The sequence below is a fragment of the Barbus barbus genome, assembly GCF_936440315.1.
Source record: "Barbus barbus genome assembly, chromosome: 27".
NCBI classification, from domain to species: Eukaryota; Metazoa; Chordata; class Actinopteri; order Cypriniformes; family Cyprinidae; genus Barbus; species Barbus barbus.
Window position 1 is genome coordinate 11,645,240 of NC_136755.1, and position 22,370 is coordinate 11,667,609.

At 35.9% G+C, this 22,370-nt stretch overlaps 2 protein-coding genes across 2 annotated transcripts in view; both read left to right on the forward strand.

Annotated features, from left to right (window-relative positions):
* Positions 1 to 3,301, forward strand: part of LOC306847392 (protein FAM91A1) — a 25,339-nt gene extending 22,038 nt beyond the window's left edge. Inside the window, exons 23-24 of the mRNA XM_079381319.1 lie at positions 1,458 to 1,527; positions 1,903 to 3,301. Of these exons, the coding sequence (XP_079237445.1) occupies positions 1,458 to 1,527; positions 1,903 to 2,088 (256 nt within the window). The 3' untranslated portion in view covers positions 2,089 to 3,301. The remainder of the gene's footprint in view (positions 1 to 1,457; positions 1,528 to 1,902) is intronic.
* Positions 3,302 to 4,844: 1,543 nt separating this feature from the next.
* On the forward strand, positions 4,845 to 7,075 carry LOC306846891 (protein LRATD2-like). Its single transcript, XM_079380580.1, has one exon. The coding sequence runs from the start codon at positions 5,273 to 5,275 to the stop codon at positions 6,077 to 6,079; it is 807 nt and encodes a 268-aa protein (XP_079236706.1). The 5' UTR covers positions 4,845 to 5,272; the 3' UTR covers positions 6,080 to 7,075.
* Positions 7,076 to 22,370: the final 15,295 nt, after the last annotated feature.

Consider the following 22,370-nt stretch of genomic DNA (forward strand, 5'->3'; position numbering starts at 1 on the left):
TCCCACCTCTTTATCCCATCATTTCCTGTCCTCTGTCCAAATATTTTACCTTTGGCACGTTTTATTATCATCCCTGGCTTTTTTTTTATTTTATATATTTTCGCCCCTACAGTGACAGATAAAACTAAAATGGGTGGTGTGAGAAATCACACTTGTCTCTGTGATAGTCTGTGACTGGCCTCTTCTTTAATCAGAACTAGGGATGCATCGATCCGATACTCAGTATCGGTATCGGCTCCGATACAGTCATTTTCTGCAGATCGGGTATCGGTCAGACGAGACCGATCCAAATCTGATATTGTGCGTATACTATTCTGTGTTATTGTTAAGCTCCACGAAAGCACAAAAACATTAGAAAGCACCATAAAGTTTTCTTTCACTATATTTCAAGTGTTCTGAAGCTGTTCCATAGTTTCATCTGAGGTACAGATGGATATTTAAGTCGTTAAATTCAAGTTCAGGTAATCTCTCTCCACTGCGGCTGTCTGTCATCCTCCATTCAGCATTCAAACTGCGTGTCACGTTCGGTTACTACAGTCAAACTCTCTTCAAGAGCGCAGTTACTGAGGTTTAAAACTGTTAAAAGAAAAGGATCAATAAACTAACGCACAGATTTAATACACTACGTATCAATATCTTTTCCCTTTAAACTTTCTGTGCAGACTCGGAGGGCTGCGCAGCCTGCGCGCTGTGACTCCATGTCGCTTCAAGCGCATCATTCTGTTCACGGGATGCGCAAAGCCTTTCATATTATAATACTTTTGCGCAATGAAAGATTATTAATAGTTCTGTTATATCTATCATATGTTGCTACCTTCATTACTGTGCTATAGATTTAAAAGAAAGGTATTTTAATTTTATAGTATATATTTATATATAAATGTGTTTGCTTGTTTTTTTCATGAATGTATTTTACAACAATACAAAGAGCAATGTGTACCATTTTACCAGATTTAGTCCTACACTTATTAACTTTTATTTGTAAATACAAAATGTTTTAAGTTTTATCAAATTATTGTGCACCCATGATTTTTCTAGAGTATCTTTTGCTTCTGAATTATCCACTAACCTAGTTTATAATAGTATTTTTGTCATATTATGATTGTATATTTTTTCCATGTTATTTTTCATTAAAATGAAGTTATCTATATGTAGTAGGTTGTGTTTAACGCACAAAAGAGTGACGATCAGGTCAACACAGAGAAGTATAGAAATTCTACATCGATTAAAAAAAAAAACTGCGCTGGTATCGGCAAATACTCTGAAATATTTCTGAAAAAATTATATAGTTGCATCCCTAATCAGAACCAGCATCCCTTGAATGAATGCATTAAAAGTGTTATGCATAATGCTTAAATATGCTTAATTTTTCTTATTTAATTGTTCATTTTGACAGCCTTAATTACAGTATATATGTTTAATCTGCATTAAAGAATAAACACACTCTTCTTTTGCAGTCTTCAAGAGTTACTACATTCCAGTCGAAAACTGGCATTAAAAGTTCTCAGTTTTGTTCATTCATTCCAGGTAAATCTTCACCAATTTTATTTTATTCCTATTATAATGTGGGTTTAGTTCATAGTAGCAGTGCTAATGTCTTATTTCAAAGGTGTCATTCAGCTGTACTACATTCATGGAAAACCAGGAAGTATCAGCAAGTTTTAAAATAGCTATTTCCTACAGGAACTTAATGAAATCTTATAAAGTCATGGAAATTTCTATAGTGGATATATATTTTTTCTAGTTATGTTCTGCTCTAAAATATTTAATCAGCTAGAAATTGCTCTATGAGAGTGCAATCTCTATAAAACTGGGTAAGAAGTGTGAAACCCCTGGCATTTTTCACTGTCAGATGTTCTTTGTACGTGTGTTGAGCTGACTATTTTTCACCGTCCCTCACAGGATGGAAAACAGCCCGCGGACCCTGACAGCGGGGTCTATGGTCCCCTGAGTCAGCCCCCGGCAGAGTCTGGCGTCCCCCTCCCTGCAATCAACCTGTTCTTCAAGGACAGCGAGCTGAAGGAATGGAGCGGCCGAGCGCCGCCCTCCCTGCACATCTCTGCCCCACAGAGAGATCAGCCCACATAAAACACTACCCTCAAAATAACCCTGTTCAGATCCACACCATACACCGCTTATGTCATGAGTTACCATGTTACCTGTGGCACTCAATCACACATAGCCATCAAGTGCTGCAGCCGCCATCCGTCACGTCTGGATGCGAGCGTCCAGAGTAAAGTCCCGACGGCACACGTCCCATTCACCCAAACAACAAATAGAAAATCTATTTACAAAAAACCTTTTAATGTGTATATAGACTTTGCTTGGAAAACATAGGACCAATCCTGATGTTGGATGAAGTCGCCCTACTCGTATTACCGTGTTTTGTGACCTGTTGCATGATATCACTGCACAAAATCTCAAAAACTACTTGACTGAATCAGCAGGGTTTGTAAACACAAAGTTGAGGTGTACGTTTTGCACAAAGCCTGTGGATGACCTTTGTTGGGACTTGATTACGGTTTATTAGGTAGTATTCCAGCTGGAAATCTTGTCCGTCTCAATTCTGCTTAGCAGAGGAGCGTTTCTGCTTCACTGAGACCAAAGACCTACTTGTTTTATGTTGATTTTTACTATTATTTTAATTTTTGCTGCCTTATTTGCTTTGTGCCCATTAGACTACTGTATCACCGAATGCGTTTATTCCACTAGACCAGTTTGAATATGTTCACACTATCTGCTTTAGTCCACAAACCTTCAAGTAGTGACAACAAGGTCATCGATTATCCATCAGTATGTAGATGTGTTTAGAGTTTATTATGCGAATATGCAGTAATACAGCATTAAAATGATTCCCTCACGCCTTTACTGAGGGTGCTGCCAGTGTTTCCCCAATCAAATCTTATGGTAGTGGTGTTTGAAGACCGATTAGAGATCTTGGTGCTGCATGATGAGTGTGTAGAGTCGTTGTGTGTATTGTGCACCATCCTCTCCTCATCTCTTTATTTCCCCTTTCCATTTCTTCCTGCAACGATGCGATCCAAAACAACACCGGCTCCGTGCCTGACCCTGTCAGTGTTAGGGAAAAAATAACTGATAGTTTTATAAAGTCACCCTGCATTTTAGGAACTCTCTGTTGTAGTGTACTTGATGGGACTGTAAACATGCTCTTGTAATTAAATGGGTACAGAAGTTACATTTTCCCCTCACGCCGTCCCATTCTTCAAAATATGTCATAACAAATGAATATGTAAAAAGTATATGAAAGTACTAATAAATATGTTACAAAAACACCCATTGCAAGTGTTAGCATGGAGTTTGTCATTTAAAAAGATGTTTTCTTCAGGTTGTTGATGGGTCGGCTACAGCAACACAAATTCAGGGTGTCACCAGCGGGCATTGAGGCTCTGAAATGGGGCATATCATCATAGGAATGGCACAAACCAGATAAAAAAAAAAAAGCATTTGATGAGGCCTGTCAACAATTCATATTGAGATGCTCTTTATTTTTCATCCTACAATATGTGCGAGGCCAGTGCATATAGTGGTTTGACTTTCTGTCATTAATTTCATAATTAATCTTGTAGCTTAATAATTACAATTGGTTTTATCTGGAGGCTTGCTCTTTAAAACTAGGTCAGTGACTATAGTCAGAAACTGGCATAATCCATGTAAATAAATATATCTTGATTTAATTTGTCACTTAATTGGAAGATGGCTAAATACTATTATTTACAGTTTAAAACGACTGTAAATAAAGTCTGATTCTGAATTATTAAATTCATAAAGCTTAATTGCATGGCACACAAGCCCCCCCCCCAAAAGCGTTGCCATATTTTGATATATTTTGTGATACTGTTATATTGTGTCTTTACCTACAGCACAGAGCCATTCATAACCTGTACGCAGATGGCGAATTCACACCAAGATAACTAACAATAACTATTACCATCCACACCAACAGATGAAACCATTCTGCTTATGAGCACGCTCTGCAGTTGTGTTGTCTGTCTTTAAATGCTCAAGCTGTTCATCATGAATGTGAGTCCAATGTCATCTTTATCACACAATTCAGTTAAAAATTAACAATAACCTTTTTGCATTTTTTTTTAAAATCCTGTGCCAAAAACTGGATTCCATACTATTCTCATAGAATGAGAACAAATATTAAAATCTTATAGTTATCTTATTGTGCTTGGTGTGACTGGGGCTTATTTGCTGAAAAATGGTAGAAGATATTTGCAAGTTTTGTTTCTTAAAATGGACTGGTGAACATCCAACAGTTTTTGATTTTGCTATTTTAAAATATGCAAAATTACTATTTTTGGGTTAGCCTATTCTTGGTCAAGTTCAACTATTTGGAGAAACTGCTGCTCATTGTACAAGTGAATGAATCACATTTAGACTATTTTGACCGATTATTGATTGATTTGCGAATCTAACAGCTCAGAAAACACGAATGACATGATCACTGGAATACTGTAAATATTACATAAAATATGGTAATCCCAAGGATTTATCAGTAAAAAGAGTCCTGTTTGTGAACAAAATTACTTTATATGTCATTTTTAACAAAATTATTTTATGCATTATTATTATGACACAAATTATATTTTTGTTTGTTTGTTGTTTACAGTAGTTAGGCTATAGTTCTTGTGGCTCCTTTAATATGACTGGCAGAGCAGCACTGCTGTTAACAGGACAGTCCTGGGTGAGCTGCTTTATCATATTAATAACTCTTAATGACGCCTGTCTAAACTGCTTTACACCGTGTTGTGCTTTTGCAGCGATGTCTCTTTAAATGAGTGTGGCTGTGGTTTTCTTCAGCTCTGCCTGTTAGTTCGCATAATATCTGATAAACCCGAGACACGCGCAGCAGGTGTTGCTCGAAACACAGACCATTTTGACAAACAGCGCGCTTTACGCTTCTGTAAGGACGGAAATAACGTGCTCTATTCGGATACCGGAGCAATATTTTATTCATTTCATCAGTCGTTAGCCTATGTCAGTGAAGAACTTTCTGCTTGGAAACATCAAGTGTGATAGGTCTACTAACAAACTATCAACACGAATCATTGGATACACCTCTGACTTATCCCACACAATAACTCTTCTTATATAAAGTGCTTTGTTTGTAATTGTGATGCGCGCGGATCTGGCACATGCAGCAGACGGAGCATCGCAGTCAATCTACTTCCAGATGTCCATCTCTCTCTGCTCGTAACAGGTGGAGCTCATTTCACTCCATCTGTCCGCTGCTGAAGTGGCATATATGGGCAACCAGGTTGACAAACTGTCACACCTAAGTTACGCCGAAGTTCCCACGACCGACCCGAACGGACTGGACACGGAGGAAGACGGCCCGCGGATCGGGGTCTCGTACATTTTCGCCACCGACGACGACGAACTGGACGATAACCATCATCAGCATGTCGATGGATCGGAGCAGAAGGAGGAAGAGAAGCACTACGAGCTGGACTGCGCGGTTTACCACCGAGACGAGTGCATTTATGAGAGAAGTAGCCACACTACGGAACTGGAGACGTTCACCCCGGAGAATTTATTGAATAAATGTAAGCCTGGGGATGTGCTGGAGTTCGTGTCCGCCGGTCAGTACCCACACTGGGCTGTGTACGTGGGGGATTTCCAGGTGGTGCACCTGCACCGGGCGGAGGTCAAGAACAGTTTCCTGACCGATGCTAGTCAGGGCAGGAGGGGCAGGATCGTAAACGAGCTGTACAAATTCAAGCCCCTCAGTCCTGACATGGTGGTGCAGAACGCGATGGAGCAGATGGGGGCCAAAGACAGAGAGTTAAGTTGGAGAAATTCGGAGTGTTTCGCCGCATGGTGCAAGTTCGGTAAACGAGAGTTCAAGATGGGAGGGGAGATACGGATAGGAAAACAGCCGTACAGTTTAAAGCTCTTCTTGCCTGACAAACAGTTTCATGTGCTGGAGTTTCAGAGTTTGGAGGATTTGATCATGGAAAAGAGGAGAAACGATCAGATCGGTAAAGCGGCAGTTTTACAGGAGTTGGCACATCATTTGAGCAATAGCGGAAGTGAAGCGAAAGTTCATTGACGCGCAACAGGTAGCGGAAAGAAATGTATCCCAACATAACATGTGCGTGATTCTCACGAAACCCGTCCGGAACACTTAATTGTAAAATTAAAATTAATGAATTTTTGCTCAAAGAAAATGACAGAACTGGGACAGATTCTGATTGGTCAACTCCACGATACTCTTCATTATATCACTGCGCCGCTCCCATAGCAGATGTTCTGTCATGTCAGGGACTACATCTTTTAGCGGAAGGATATCAATTAATGAATTTAATTAATAAAAATAAAAAGTTTCAATAAAAAATGTGTCCTCGATATTTTTAATTTGTTGCAACCATCTTTATAAAAACAATAAATCACTCCAGGCCACGCTGCATTGTGAATATAATAATGGCTAAAAGAATCAGCTGTAGTGTCCCCAATCCCCATAATGACAATTTATGGGTTTATTGGTTAAGATGTTTTGCATTGTAACTTATTGTGAATGTAAAACATTCTTTTCATAACAATTAACCAAAATTTTCCTTGCTGTAATGCAAAAAATAAAATAAAATAGCCTATGTTCTTATGCACTCGTTACTGTAATATGAAAATATAGTAGGCTATTATTACCAAATTTGGTAAAACTTTTCTTAAAAATAATGTTACAATGCAAAACATCTTGACTGTCGTAAATGTAGGCTTCATTTACTTTTGCAAAAGTAATTAATTAATAAAAAGATAAATTAATTTTGGGGCTTCGTGAGATTCATCTTTGTGTTATCTGACATCACATATTATGATGACAAATTATGTTAATTTTCCTTCTGTTGGAAATCGAAATAATTTCACACTCAGTTATTAAATATTTTAAGTTGGGTGGTATTGTTTTTCAACTAGATTGCCTCTCAAGTTATAAGCTGTTCTCTATAATGTATAATCAGGCTCTCTGTGAGTTGCATAAATCATTATATGTGGATCTTGCTTTATAAAAGTTATGGCACACATGAAACTATACAGCAAGTAAACAGTGACTGAATCCACCTGTTTATCCTCTCTCTCTCTCTCAGTTGTTCTTGCTTTTATTATTACACAATCTGAGAACATATCTGAGCTCACATCTCGCTCTTTATGGTTTTACGTCAGTATGGTGCATTTTTTTAACACAACTGTATGTAGTTTTGTGTAATTTTTGGAGACTTTGGAGCTCCCTAGAAGTTAAGTAATTGGAATTCACTGTCGTAAATATAGCAATATAGATGTACGTGTGCATTTGTTGCTGCCGTAAAGCAATCCACACTTTTCGCGGAATTTTGTACGGCATGCGCATATCAGTACAGCGTATATTTTGTCACACTGTACAACAATAAATACTTGTAAGGGGTATAGGTTTAGGGTTGGGGTTGGTGTAGACGTTAATAAAACACAATCTAATAGGTAGAAAATGACCCTCTCATCAAACTACTGACTTCCAGACAGACCAGCTTGGTGGGAAGCAGGGGAAAGAAACAGAAGTTACTGAGGATAATGATTTTGAAACTGATACTTGAAGGTATGATAGTTAACCCAAAAATGAAAATTCTGTAATTAATCACGCCCCTCATGACATTCCAAACCCTTAAGACTTTCGAACACTAATTAAGATACTTTCTGACCCTGCATAGACAACAATGCAACTAACTTACCACGTTCAAGTATAAGGACATCATTAAAATAGTCCATGTGACATCAGTGGTTCAACCATAACTTTATGACGCTAAGAGAATACTTACGACAATAATAACGTCTTTATTCAACAATTTCTTCTCTTCCTTGTCAGTCTTCGACACCCGTTAACGATGTCCTTACTACCTTTCTGGGTCTTGAACGTGGTAGCTGCATCTATGCTCTCGGATTTCATCAAAAATATATTTTGTGTTCTGAAGGTGAACAAAGGTATTACAGGTTTGGAATGACATGAGAGTGAGTAATTAATTACATACTTTTCCTGAAAATCCATCATGACAGCACTCATTGGTTTTTTTCATGTTTATATATTTTACTTTTTTTATTACCAGAGGCCACGTAATATGGTGGAGTTGGAAAGCTTCAGGTGAAAACATGAGCTTGTTTTAAAAAATCTGATGGAAATCATTTGATGTAGTGTTTTAATATTCAGAATATGCTTTAATCCTGAGCCTCTTCAATACCCTGCAAACTCTCCACGACTTTCATTTGCAAGGCTGCCAAAGTTGGCTTACCCTCTAATTGTCCTCCCACTTGTGAATTTGAATACAATTTTCTCTGAGTGTGTGAATTGAATTTGATGATGTGAAGCTGTAGAAAAGAAGCTGAAAGCAACAGTTTGCTAACACTGGGTTAAATAAATACAGCAAAGGCCAAGACATAAAATGCCACGTAGGTGATGATTTATTAATCTCTGCTTTGAAACTCTATAATAAGAGCCCTAACAAATGCCACAGGCAGTAGTTCATAGCCGTTCAGTCATGAGATCATGAAGCAAATGCTTCATCCAAACTAGACTTTGACTTCAAACTTTGCCTATAGGAAAACATCAGGTGGTCAGACTTGAAATGCATAGACAATCCGAAAGGTCAAAACACAGTGTCACAGAAACTCGGTGTGACTTATCTCTCTGAACAGGAGCCCTGCCTTTGAGATATGCCGCAGATGATGTGTTTGTTACAGGAGCAAAGGGTGTTTTATGATTTGAGCCCAATCGCACTGCCACAGGGCCACTCTGAGTAAACACGGGATGCTGGGAAACAGGGAAGTAATTACAACTGCCATACTGTGAGTGAGTAATGGCTGCCCACAAAGGCAACAACACAGTCTTTGTGAATCATTGGAAAGCAAACATTCTTGCCAGCTTGAGACAACAGCCCCCTAATGAGCACTTAGTCGGTGATGTTTCGAATGTGACCTGACTCTGTGACACTGCTCTTTGTGCTGTGAGTGCAGGTCTCTGCCCTGTTCCTTCAGCTGAGCTGTGTATAGTTAGCAGTTTCCGCCATAGAGCTGTTTTTGGTTTGTTGTGCAAGAACGCTGAATAGAATTAGTATGAGAAATTCCTGAGGGAACCCATGGCAACCTCTGGGGTTAGGCAACACACTGACCTCTTAATTAAACAGTTCTGTTGGTTTGAACTACGCAAGTATAATAATAGACCATGGATACCATGGAAATATTTAAAAATAAAAGCAATTTTCTAACGAGTAGCAAAGTTCTAACCAGTGACATTAATCAAATCCCCTTGTCCTTTTCATAGCTGTGAAGATTCTCTAATGAAAAAATTTAAATAACTACATAAGTATTAATAATAAAATTTATAATTAATAAGTAGACATGTGATGGCCATCAAATCCCAATGTCCTATATCTAGATTCTCTAACTGATAGAAATTTAAAAATAAAATTTAAATAATTAAACATTAAAATAATAAAATAAGTAATAATTAAATAAGTAGTCCAGTGATGTCCTTCAAATCCAAGTGTGTTTGTCATCGCTGATTATATTTTCAAAATAATAAAAAATGAGTAATAATGTTAGATTCATCAAGTCCTTTTGGTAGCTGCATAATTTCCTAATAAATAAATAAATACATAAATATTTAAATAGAGTAGCCCACATTCATTAGTGTCTTCAGTGTAGCTGAAGATAAATAAATAAATAATGAAAAATTGAAATAATCTAAGAGAGATTAGAGATTCTCTCATTTATTAAATAAATAAATACATACATAATGAAAAATGGAAATAAATTAAAAAGTAGTGAAGCCGTTGCGTGTTCTTATTGTAGCTGCATATGCTCCCAAATAAGTGAATAAATAAATGAAAAATTCAGGGACATGAGTAGTTCAGGGACATTAATCAAATCCTACTTTTCTTATTGTAGCTGCATATTCTCTAAATTAAAGTCAAATTAAATAAATAAATAATGAATAAAATTAATAATAAAGTGTCAGTAATCAAATTCAAGTGTCATTATTGTAGCTGCATAAATTCTCTTAAGTTAAATTAAAAAAATATTAAGAAAGAAAGAAAAATAAAAATAAAATAAAAAGAGTTGTCAGGCATAAACATTCTAATAAATAGATAAACCAAAATATTTTGAAATGTATAGTCCAGTGACAAAAATCCCAGTGTCCTTATCATTGCTGCATGGTTTCTGGCAGACCTGTACTTCAGATGACCTGGGTTGAGGTGAACTTGTGAAGCTCATTTGTCAGTGCTTAAATAGCTTATCAACTTCGTCAAACATGCTTATTTAACCACAGCAAAATCTTTTCCTTGCTTCTCATTATCATACCTGAGTCATTATGTAAATCCACTTTATGCTGTAATGTCTGAAGCGTTTGATAGCCTTTCATAATAACATTTAATTAATATTATAAATGTAGTCACAGTTTTCTTGCAAATTACCATGCAAGTTAAGAGCGTGTCCTTTAATGATATACCTCTGATTTCCTTAGGGCTTTACAAAATGCCCTTTTAAGCCATGTTTAAATTATGCTAATATTTCAGTGAGATGAAGCCTCAACCATCCTTTTAACCCTTGCAGTAGTGACACTATACAAGGCCTCTCTTTCACAAGACATATAAGGCTACAGCAAATTCAGTTTTAACTGCAGGAAGGAAGTTACTTGCAGTCACTTCTTGTACTTGAATCTTCCTGTTGCAAGCAGTTGCAGTGTGTACTGTAGTTTCAGGCCTGTGTCAGTTTACGTCATATATGGGGGTAGTTTTATTTTGAGCCAAATATGATTTGGGAAGAGCAAGATTATTAAACAAGCGTTTAAATACAATCTTTTGGCAGAAAATGCACCCCCTCCTCATTTCCAATTAAATTTCCTCCCCCAACAACATATTTATGAACCAAAAAGAAATATTTATTGAAATACAGTGATGTCTCTGAAATTTAAACATATTTCCCACTTACAAAGGAATTCTCCCTTTTAATCTTCTTGTGTTTGTTTGAATGTCACACATTTACAATAGGAATGTTTTACCTGTTCTTCAATGCAAATTAGTTCTGCTATATTAGACGAGCGCGTCGGTGGACAGCAATTGTCGAGTCTACCACACATTTCCGATTGGATTCAAGGCTGGCTCTAGCTGCAGCAGTTCCAATTCCTTTTATTCTTTTTGTTGTGTGCTTTGTGTCATTGTCCTGATGGAAAATCAATCTTCACCATGTGGATCTCTGGCTAACTGAAGCAGGTTCTCCAAGGTGAAAATCTCCACAGCATGGTACTGTGAAGGATATTTGGTTTGTGCCACATATAACACCTCACTCTCAGGACAAATAGCTCAATTTTAGTCTCATCAGTCCACAAATTGTTCCTTGGAAGCTGTCAGATGTTCTCAAACTCCAGGAATGATTTAATGTTGGTCAGAAATGTCTTCCTTCTAGCCACTCTCAGAGTCGTGATCTGTGAAGTGCTGTATGTGTGTTGCTATCCGGGCTGTTTTTAATATTTCTGCCAAAAAGACCTGCAGCTCTTCTTCTGGGGGTTGTAACCTGCCTCCTGGTCATTTCTCCGAAAGCTGCCCTTGTTCTCAGTTTGACAGTCTTCTTGTATTATGGTTCAAAGCTTTGACAGACTTCTCCAACTTCATCTCAAAGTTAAATTGAAACCCTTTTTAAGCAGCTGTTTTAGATGAGACCTCACACAGTCAGCAGCATTGGAGAATATTGTGTTATTGTGTTTTCAGTAGACAATACAGTGTATAAAGGAGAAATATAAGTAATGGATTTTGATTCAAAAGTGGCGACAAGTGACTTTCTATATGAGTGAGTCATTTAAATCGTTCATTCAGCCAGTTTGTTAAAAAAAAATACTGATTCTGGATTTTTTCTTTATGAGTAACGTTCAGTAATGTCCTTATGGCATTGCATTGTGTGTGGTCATCAGTAATTTTTGCACATTTGTCAGCTGCCTCTTGTTCACTGGTTGGAGTCATTGGAAATGAATGAGAACAATTCGTTAACCTAACAGATCCATTTAAAACCACTAAAGAGAAATTGTATTGTCTTTTAAACAATGACCTCTCAGCCATTACAAAACACTGTAAGTACAGTAACATCTTGTAATATAAACGGTGCATACAATTATTTCTTCTTTTAAAAGGTTTGTTGTCATTTTGAAAAGTGACTGTTATCAGAAAGATAAGGCAAGGCCTTTCTGAATGTTTTAATCCTTCCTTACTATGTCCTAAAAGAGACAGTCTGTATGAAACCTCTGTTGGATTTAGAGGCAAGTGCCCTTGAAATACATAAAGACCCATCAAGCTTTTCTATAAGAACTAGTTATTGCAACTAGATATTTGATGTGAAAATGGTCACTGACTGGCTAATTAATGTGAAGTGTTGTGCTCAGAGAGAACTAAAATATTTATTACATTTTTAATATTATAAATTAAATTTATATTTTATTTAAACTAATAAAATACTTAAAAAGATTTGAGTTAGGTGTTAAAAATAATTACCAGGTGAAATCTGTGTAGTTAATAACAATAATAATATTAACAACAACAATACAAAATCTATCATTCTAAAAATAAAAAAGTGGCTGAATATAAACTTGCTTGATGTAGTGAATTGTTTTGTATTTTATTATTATTATTATTATTATAAAATGCAAAATATATAGGTGAATATAAACATGTTTAGTTCATACAGTGCTTATTTTATCTTGTATTTTATTATTATTATTATTACTTTGAAAAAAAAAAACGTGGCTGAATATAAACTGGTAAATTTAGTGCTTAATTTTATCTTGTATTTAATTACCATTATTCTTCCACATGAAAGACAAAAAATGTCATCAAGCAATTTTGTCAGGCTATGTAGTAAAATTCACTTTTACCCACTGTCTGTGTTCTGCTTTGAACATCCTAGAAGAAAGCTTGTTTGATTATTTATCTTATTTCTCCAGAAAAAAAAAACGTATTTGATCGGCAACATAAAAGCTATCATAGAAGAACATGGAAACCACTGCTGGACTCATGAAATATTGTTTCCCCCGTCTCAAAAAACCACATCAATACATTTTTTATAAAGGTAGATTGAATTCGGTCCTACATTGTAGACGTATGAAAGAGTGCCAATATGTTTTAGAAAGCTTTAAAGATTTTAAAGTGTGTCCTTCAGAACTGCTGTTTAAACAGCCTAATGACACTGAATTTAAAGGATTAAATTACTTCTAAAGCTGGTGATAATTAATAAATGGCCCGAAGCGTAATAAGGTGGCATAAAAATGCCAAACACACCTATCAATCATCCAGACTCCATGAGTTATATTTTCATTCTGGATATGTGTTATTATAATCAACTCACACGGGTGTATTTGGATCACCCTTAGCTTGAGTACCTGCTGGCTCAATCAAAGCAATGGAAATTCAGGGCCTCATTGTGATGCCGGGCAGCATCATAACACTGGGCGCACAACAGAAAGTCACTGCATGTGGTGCTGATAGACGCAGTGCCTTATTCTAATTTGATTAATGTTGATTTTTCTCTTTTATGAGACAAGCATGACATGTCTGAAAATACAAGACATTAGCATATCAATCATATCAGGTGCCTTTGTCAGCATTGTGATCAGATGCATTAAATATTTCATGATGTAGATAACAGTTCAGAATTAGCATAATGTGTGGAGATAATGTCAGAATACCTTATTCACATATTAAATTATTGTTCAGCTGTACTTCATTTAATCATGTTTAATGCAATGATAAAGGACATGACTAAAAGCTACACTAGTCAAAAGTTCTCGAACAGTAAGATATTTAATGTTTTCTAAAGAATTCTCTTCTGCTCACCAAGCATTTATTTGATCCAAAATAGGCCTACAGCAAAAGCGGTAATATTGTTCAATATTTTTACTATTTATCTTTCTTTTTTAATATATTTTAAGATATAATTTATTCCTGTGATCAAAGATACATTTTCAGCATCATTCCTCCAGTTTTCAGTGTCATATGATCCTTCAGAAATCATTCTAATATGCTGATTTGCTGTTCAAGAAGCATTTATTATTTTTATTATTATTATCAATATCAATAACAGCAGAGTAAATTTTTTTCAGGATTATTAGATGAATAGAAAGATCCAAAGATCAGCATTTATCGGCAATAAAAAGCTTTTGTAACATTATATACTACCATTCAAAAGCTTGGAGTCTGTATAATTTTTATTTTCTGTTTGGGAAAGAAATGATAGAAATTCATACTTTTACTTAGCAATGATGCTTTAAATTGATCAAAAGTGATGATAAAGACATTTATAATGTTACAAAATATTTCTATTTCAGGTAAACGCTGTTCTTCTGAACTATTCATCAAAGAAACCTGAAACAATTCTACTCAGCTGTTTTCAACATAATAGTAATAATAAGAAATGTTTTTTGAGCAGCAAATCAGAATATTAAAATGATTTCTGAAGGATCATGATGCTAAAAATTATTGATGCTAAAAATTCAGATTTGAAACCACAGGAATAAATTACATTTTTAAATATATTCAAAAACAAAGATTTTAAATAGTAAAGATATTTCAAAAATTATACTGTTTTTGCTACACTTTGGATCAAATAAATGCAGGCTTGATGAGAAAAAAAAACCATTAAAAATCTCACTGTTCAAAAACTTTTGGCTGGTAGTGTATAAAAGTCGAACAAATGACTTGCCAGGAGTCATACAGTATTTTTCAAAAGTTTGAGGTCAGTACAATTTTTAAATAAATCAATACTTTTATTTAACAAGTACACATTAACTTGATCAAAAGTGACTAGAGACATTTATAATGTTATAAAAAATGACTGCTTCAAATAAATGCTGTTCTTTTAAACTATATGAAGCAGCACAACTGTTTTCCAATAAGAGTTTCCTGAGCAGCAAATCAGCATATTAGAATGATTTCTAAAAGATTATGTGACACTGAAGACTGAAGTAATAATGCTGAAAATTCAGCTTTACTATCACATAAATAAATTACGTTTTAAAATATATTACAACAGAAAGACTGCTGCTTCCTTCTAATATCTGTGCAATGCTTCATGGGAGTGGGGGTGTCATGATTTGCTTTCTACAATTTTTTGATTGATGGATCTGTCTCTTCAGGATTCATTGGTACTGTAATTGGTCAACTGGGAATTGGCTATTAAATGTGATTTAAAAAAAATGAGATTGAAAGAACATTTATTAATGGCTTCAAGAGAAGCATATTCCATCAATCAATAACCTTGGATCTCTTAATAGGTCAGTTTGAAAGGTTTACACACAATTGTTGAGCAGAGACTATTATAGACTTCCTTGAATATACAAACCTTTCTTAAGATCTCGTTGTCAGCTAGTCATTCAGGAAACCCACTGACGTGTCGATTAAGAAAATATATTTTGCACATCCCTAGCCACTGCACATTACTTTCTGATCAATTGAGTGCTTTTGAACAGCAGCCTAATGTATTTACGAGAGAGCTTAAATGTGTTGGGAATAATCAACGCTTTTTTTCTGTGTGTTGAGACAGGGATTGGTTATGCATTAATACTTTTAAGAGAAGAGGGCGTCTTGAGGTCTGCATCATGCAGATAAGTGCTGTGGAGGACTGGCCTTATCTATCATTACAGCTCTCTCACTTCTCCTGTCTGACTCATAAAAGCTCCTCCAGCCCAAACCTCTATCATTCATAATACTACACCTTTACTGCTAAGAGGACCTCACGGTGAGTGAGTTAAAAGTTTTATGTCAGAAAAGTAAATGACTTGAGGAAGGTAATTGGTAGTAAATGTGTTCTGTTCAACTCCAGAGGACTGTGAACGTGAGTGCATTAAAACAAGGCTGATGGAGGCCACTAAGTGGGTTTCGAACACGGCATGAAATGCAAAAGATGCGCGTGGGAAATAGGAACAGCATCCTGTATGACACTTTTCATGCATCATCTTATATTCATAGAAATGATAAATTTGATAGACTTGAGGGAAGAAAATTATAGCACTTACAATCAAAAAGATTTCTTAGAGGAACAAAGCAACAGAGAAGAGCTTCAATATTTGTAACCATGCACTTTACCTGTTACAAACAGATAAGATTATTAATTTTGGGTTTTATCTGTTACAAAACAAGACAACGGTCACATTTAACGCAGTTATTATAATAATAATAATAATAATAATGTGATAATTTACATTATTTTTTACTCATGTTACTCATGTTTTACTCATCTATCTATTGTGATTTCTAAACTGGCATCTTGATCAATCAAGTTTTAGTATATGCATATGCAAATGAAATTTGACAGTAATGGCAGATGGAACAATTTTGAGAATAAATGAATAAATTATTATAAATGATAAAAAATGTAATTAAAATGACTTCTTAAATTATTAAAAAATATTATAAATGATAAATAAATAATTCAAAATGAAATTAAAATTCAATTTTCAGTCTGTTCCTGACACAACACTATGATAAGGCTTTAATATTCTTGGGATATAGCATGAGTTATATTCTTTGTCCCTTAAAACCTTATGGCACTTTTATGCTTTTGTAAAACATTCTTCAAAGTCAAGATGAAACAGAAGTATAACAGATCCGAGTGTTATAGATTATTCAAAAAAGGAAAACATTTTGAGATGTGGACTTGTGGATGCGGATGAACATGAACATGTTACTTGTCAGACTTACATGTTAAATCTGTACTTTTCACCAGGTTTGATATTACAAGGTCAGAACATTTTTTAAAGATAAAACAAACACATTTCTATGCACAGATGAATTGTTCACAGTAAGGCCTATAATATGTGTTTAGAAAACAAATAGGGTGAACTTTCATTTCATGCCAACTTTATTGCTTCTTTGAAAGAAGAAATGAGGGTGAGTGATGATGACAGTTTTTTTATGTTTGGTGAACTATCCCATTAACTTGAAGTAAAAGCTTTAAGTGATTTAATTGTTATTGGATGTTTACACACATGCACACACACTCTTGACATTACTCAGGCTTAGCAGCCATAACAACATTTGACACGACAATTTGAAACAATACCTATGAGTAGTTTGCTGGGAAATGAGGCCCATTTAGACGCCACCGTGTTTAAGGAGAGATTAAATGGTTGCCAAGATACAAAAACCTGTCTGACACCAAACATCTGAGAATATGAGTGAAAAAGCTTTATTTTGGCTGTGGAGAAACGCCAATAGTCACATACTCCAGGCTCTAATCAAGCCTTCACTGATGTATGAATTCACTGGGTAATCTGCTTTGCTTTTAATTACATGGTTCCAATAAATTGGAGCATATTCTCCCTCCACAGCTTGCTTCTTAGTCATTTGTTTCACATTTGCTTCAATAACAGAATGAATGAAGAAGCCGCATGATGCTGTCTGCGTGTTTGAACACTGTTAAAATGAGTGCTTGAATCAAATGTTAGGCTATATCAGACACTAGCAGAGCTTTTTCCAGTGTGTATCTTTGTAATTTTAAATTTGTCTTTTCAATTAAGCCTAAGCAGTATCAGAAGAATGCTGTTTGTTTGTATATCAGCAAATCACTGTCCTGCTGAACGTTATATTGCTTTTACAGGCCTACAACAGTTCAATAAACAAGATGTTATTATTGAGCAACTTATATTTAGACACAATATTGATAGTTACGTTGTCTAATTTTGTTCCGCCAAAGTGCGCATGCAAAGTTATGTAACTATGTTGTCTACAGTATTTCCAAATGGTCTATTCTCATAGAATTAAAACTATTATTAAAACGTTTGAGTTATAGTTATCATCCCTGGTGTGAATAGTCTTGACCACACTATGGAATGCTCCCAATCTATTAGGGTGTGAGCAATACACAGTAGTGACGTTTCATTCCTGAATGAATCACTGTTTTTGAATGAACCAATTAAATGAATGATTCAATGACTCATTCATAAGGACAGTCGCTGCTTTCATTGCTGAATTAATCAATGTTTTTAAATGAAAAGGCTGAATTATTGATTCGCTGCCTCACTCAAAGATAGTTTTGTGTTGCCTCCTACTAGTGTAATGATGTAACCTGCAGAAAGAGCTACTGCACAAAAACAAGCTGAGTGATACAAACAGTAAAAACCAGAACTAGCTTTGGTCACACTTTATATTAGGTGGCCTTAATTACTATGTACTTACATCAAAAATAAGTACAATGTACTTATTGTGGTCATATTGTATTGCAAAACACATTTGCTGCTATTGAGGTTGGATATGGGTAAGGTTTGGTGGTATGGGTCGGTTTAAGGGTGGGTTAAGGTGTAAGGGATGGGTCAACAGTGTAATTATAAATATAATTATAAATATAACCACCAAACTGTGTGCAAGCTACTTTCACTGTTTACCCTGTCTGACTGTGTTTTGATAGCTGTCATGTTACTCTCTGAATACTCAGAAGAACGCTAGAGCTAGTACTGCAGACTACCTGCAGGGCAGGCCAATTTTCTTTGATCAGTATTGTGAAGAGAACTCCAGGAGCCACTGTGATGAACACCAAACGCTGAATGATACAGTCCTTGGTTATACCAACTGCAAAATCTCTTCCAATTTGATTTCATTCGTTGCTGGTTCTGCAGGTAAGGCCTGAATGATCCGATCACTGCTCCTGTTCACTTTCCCATGGGCTGCCTGAATGATTCATTCACAGCGCCTTACTGGTGCCCATCGGTGATTGCCTCGGATGCATTTTAAGTACATCAATATTTGGAGCACTGAATACAGCAAGCTCAGGGTCAGAGCTATCAGAGCGTAACGTTAATTTCACATCCCAGCCTCCTCCATGTGCCCAGTAATGTCAAAGAAACTCATGTGGGGGAACCATAAAGCTTGATATCTAATATCAAGTCTAACATCAACTAGCAAAACACTCTTGTCTAAAGAAACAGAACGATGCCGGGGGGCTTCAAAAAGCTATTTAGCTTTGTTGAAAGAACAGTCTGTTTGATATTACTGTCAGGAGTGATACTGAAGGCATCTGTTCAAGATGTATCACTTTTAGTATCAGTGTAGACATGCAGTGGTCCCAAAGAGTATTACATATAAGCGACACATACAGATATATAAGTGTGTTTCTTTACTTCCAAGAATTTTAATGTCCCAGGGCGTTTAAATTTTATTAACTAATGACTTTTTTTTGTTGTTATATAAACATCACATTAAAACTATTTTGGAAACTTTTGACCTGGCCTTCATTATTTTTTCTACCTTTAAAATGCCCTTTAGATATAGATTTTAATAAGTTTACTGTACGTCATTCCCAATCATGTATTTTTAAAATTATGTAAATAACTGTTATAATATTATTTATTTACATGTATTTAGGATACACACAATTGTAACTTAGCTTTATCAAGACAAACTGATCAGACATTTTGTTAAAAATTCATTTCCACCACTATTATTTTAACCACAGAAAGATATATTAAATATGTTAAACACAATATATAATTTCAGACAAATTATATATGTCCACTGCTGGATATTGTTAGTGGACAAATTAGTCTTCAGGGTTAAAATTTGAATACACATCAATAAATGGCAAAGCAATAGATAACAAAATATTGAATACAAAAAAAATAAATAAAATGTATTAGGTAAATTGAACAACACAAATACTGTACTGTCCAAAGCCTAAAACATATTTGGACAATAAATGCTATGTTCATATGTTCATAATGAGTAGAATTAAAACACCTGTGGTTCCTCTGTTAACCCGTGGAGAACTGGCACCATCTACTTAAAGTCTATCAAGTTATATTCAAACAATAAAGTCTTGGAATATGAATAGTTTTTGTTCATACAGTATCTCCAGAGCAAAACCTGGATTTATAGTCCATAACAGTATTTGCCCTGAGAGCATGCCTCTCTCAGGAGATGGGAAGTTTGAAGCACCTTTCAGTTTCATGCCAACTTGGAGACAGAGATGAGAGTGATCCACTCAAAGCTCTGCAGCAGCTGTTTGAAGCCTCCTGTTCACCCAGAGGGTGAAGGACCTTCAGTCGACACAGGTGAAGGGAATTGTGGGATACGAAGCTTTGGACACTGCTGGACATCAGTGAACACCTGCTGCGTGCTGTGGTCCAGTTGAAAGATATTGTGAGACATAAGAGGGTAATCTAGATGAGCAAGAATTGGCACAAGCACTGCAGCAGATCATCATCTATAGATACATACAGTGGTGTGAAAAAGTTTCTGTTTTTTTATTTTTTTGCATATTTGTTACACTTGAATGATTCAGATCATTACACAAAGATAACCTAAGTAAATACAAAATACAGTTTTGAAATAATGATTTCATTTATTAAGGGAAAAAAGCTGTCCAAACCTGCCTGGCACTGCGTGAAAAAGTAATTGCCCCCTAAATCTAATAACTGGTTGTGGCACCCTTTGCAGCAAGAACTTTAATCAACCGTTTACGATAACTGGCAATGAGTCTTTCACAAGTTTTTCAAGTATGAAAGAAATGTTTAAGGTCATGCCACAGCAACTCAATTGGATTTCCGGACATTGACTTGGCCACTCCAAAACCTTAAATTATTTTTTATTGAGCCATTCAGAGGTGGACTTGCTGGTGTGTTTGGGATCATTGTCCCGCTGCATAACCCAAGTGCGCTTGAGCTTGCGGTCACAAACTGATGGCCGGACATTCTCCTTCAGGATTTTCTGATAGAGTGCAGAATTCATGGTTCCATCAAATATGGCAAGTCATCCAGGTCCTGAAGCTGCAAAGCAGCCTCAGACCATCCCACTACCATCACCATGTTTGACTATTGGTATGATGTTCTTTTTATGAAATGCTGTGTTGGTTTTACAAATTTTTTGGCAAATGTGAGATGAGACTTTGTGTTCTTTTGGTCAGCAGTGGCTTTTGTCTTGGAACTCTCCCGTGGATGCCGTTTTTGCCCAATCTCTTTCTTATTGTTGAATCATGAACACTGACCTTAATTAAGGCAAGTGAGGACTGCAGTTCTTTAGATGTTGTTCTGGGTTCTTTTATGACCTCCTGGATGAGTCGTCACTGCGCTCTTGGAGTAATTTTGGTAGGCCAGCCACTCCTGGAAGGTTCACCACTGTTACAAGTAGGGCTGGGCGATATATTGCATACGATTGTCATGTGCATCTCGTCAGTAAAGCTGGTTCCGTGATTAGTGGTAAATCTCCATCACCTGCTTTCAAATGGAGCGGCATTTAATACACAGAGCCGTTGTTCACTGACAAGCTACACAATATCGCATTCATTATCGAAGGTGATTCATCTGCGATAATGAACGCGATATTGCATAGCTTGTCAGTGATCTACGGCTTTGTGTATTAAATGCCGCTCCATTTGAAAGTAGGTGATTCCGCTAATCACAGAACCAGCTTTACTGACGAGATGCGCATGATCATCGTGTTCGATGTATCGCCCAGCCCTAGTTACAAGTTTTCTCCATTTGTGGATAATGGCTGTGACTGTGGTTCGCTGGAGTCCCAAAACCTTAGAAATGGCTTTATACCCCTTTCCAGACTAATACATGTTAACTATTTTGTTTCTCATCTATTCTTGAATTTCTTTAGATTGCGGCATGATGTGTTGCTCTGTAAGCATGCTTCACTTTGTCAGACAGGTTCTATTTAAGTGATTTCTTGATTCAACAGGTCTGGCAGTACTCAGGCCTGGGTTTGGCTAGTAATTTAACTCAACTTTCTAAAATAATGTGGTTAATCACAGTTCTTTCATGATTTAACAGGAGGGGGCAGGTAGGTTTGGACAGCTTTTTTCCCTTAATAAATTAAATCATCATTTAAAAACTGCATTTTGTATTTACTTGCATTATCTTTGTGTAATATTACAATTTGTTTGATGATCTGAATCGTTTAAGTGTGACAAATATGCGAAAAATAATAAAAAAAACAAAAAACAAAAAAACAGGAAGGGGGTATAAACCTTTTTACGGCACTGTATAAATAACAAATAACTAACAAATAGAAAGTCTCATGTTCCATAAGCTTGGTTGATTTTGGATATTTCTTTACAACATGAGAAAAATGAATAATATTTATTTATATCCCAGTTTCATGGCTGTATATTTGCTTGTGTTAAGCCTTTTTTTTAATAGCATAGCTGCTTCTGGCTGAAAGGATGAGTCACATAAAGAAGTTCTCACTCTCCCATTTTCTATAAAGCTCCTTTTATCTTTGAACTCAATGAGGCCAATCCACTCCTGACCAACTTTCCTCAGTACTTAAAGAGATGGCTCACTCAAATATAAAGATTCTGCCATTATTTACCCTTAAGCTGCTCCAAACCCTTTATGACCCTTATGT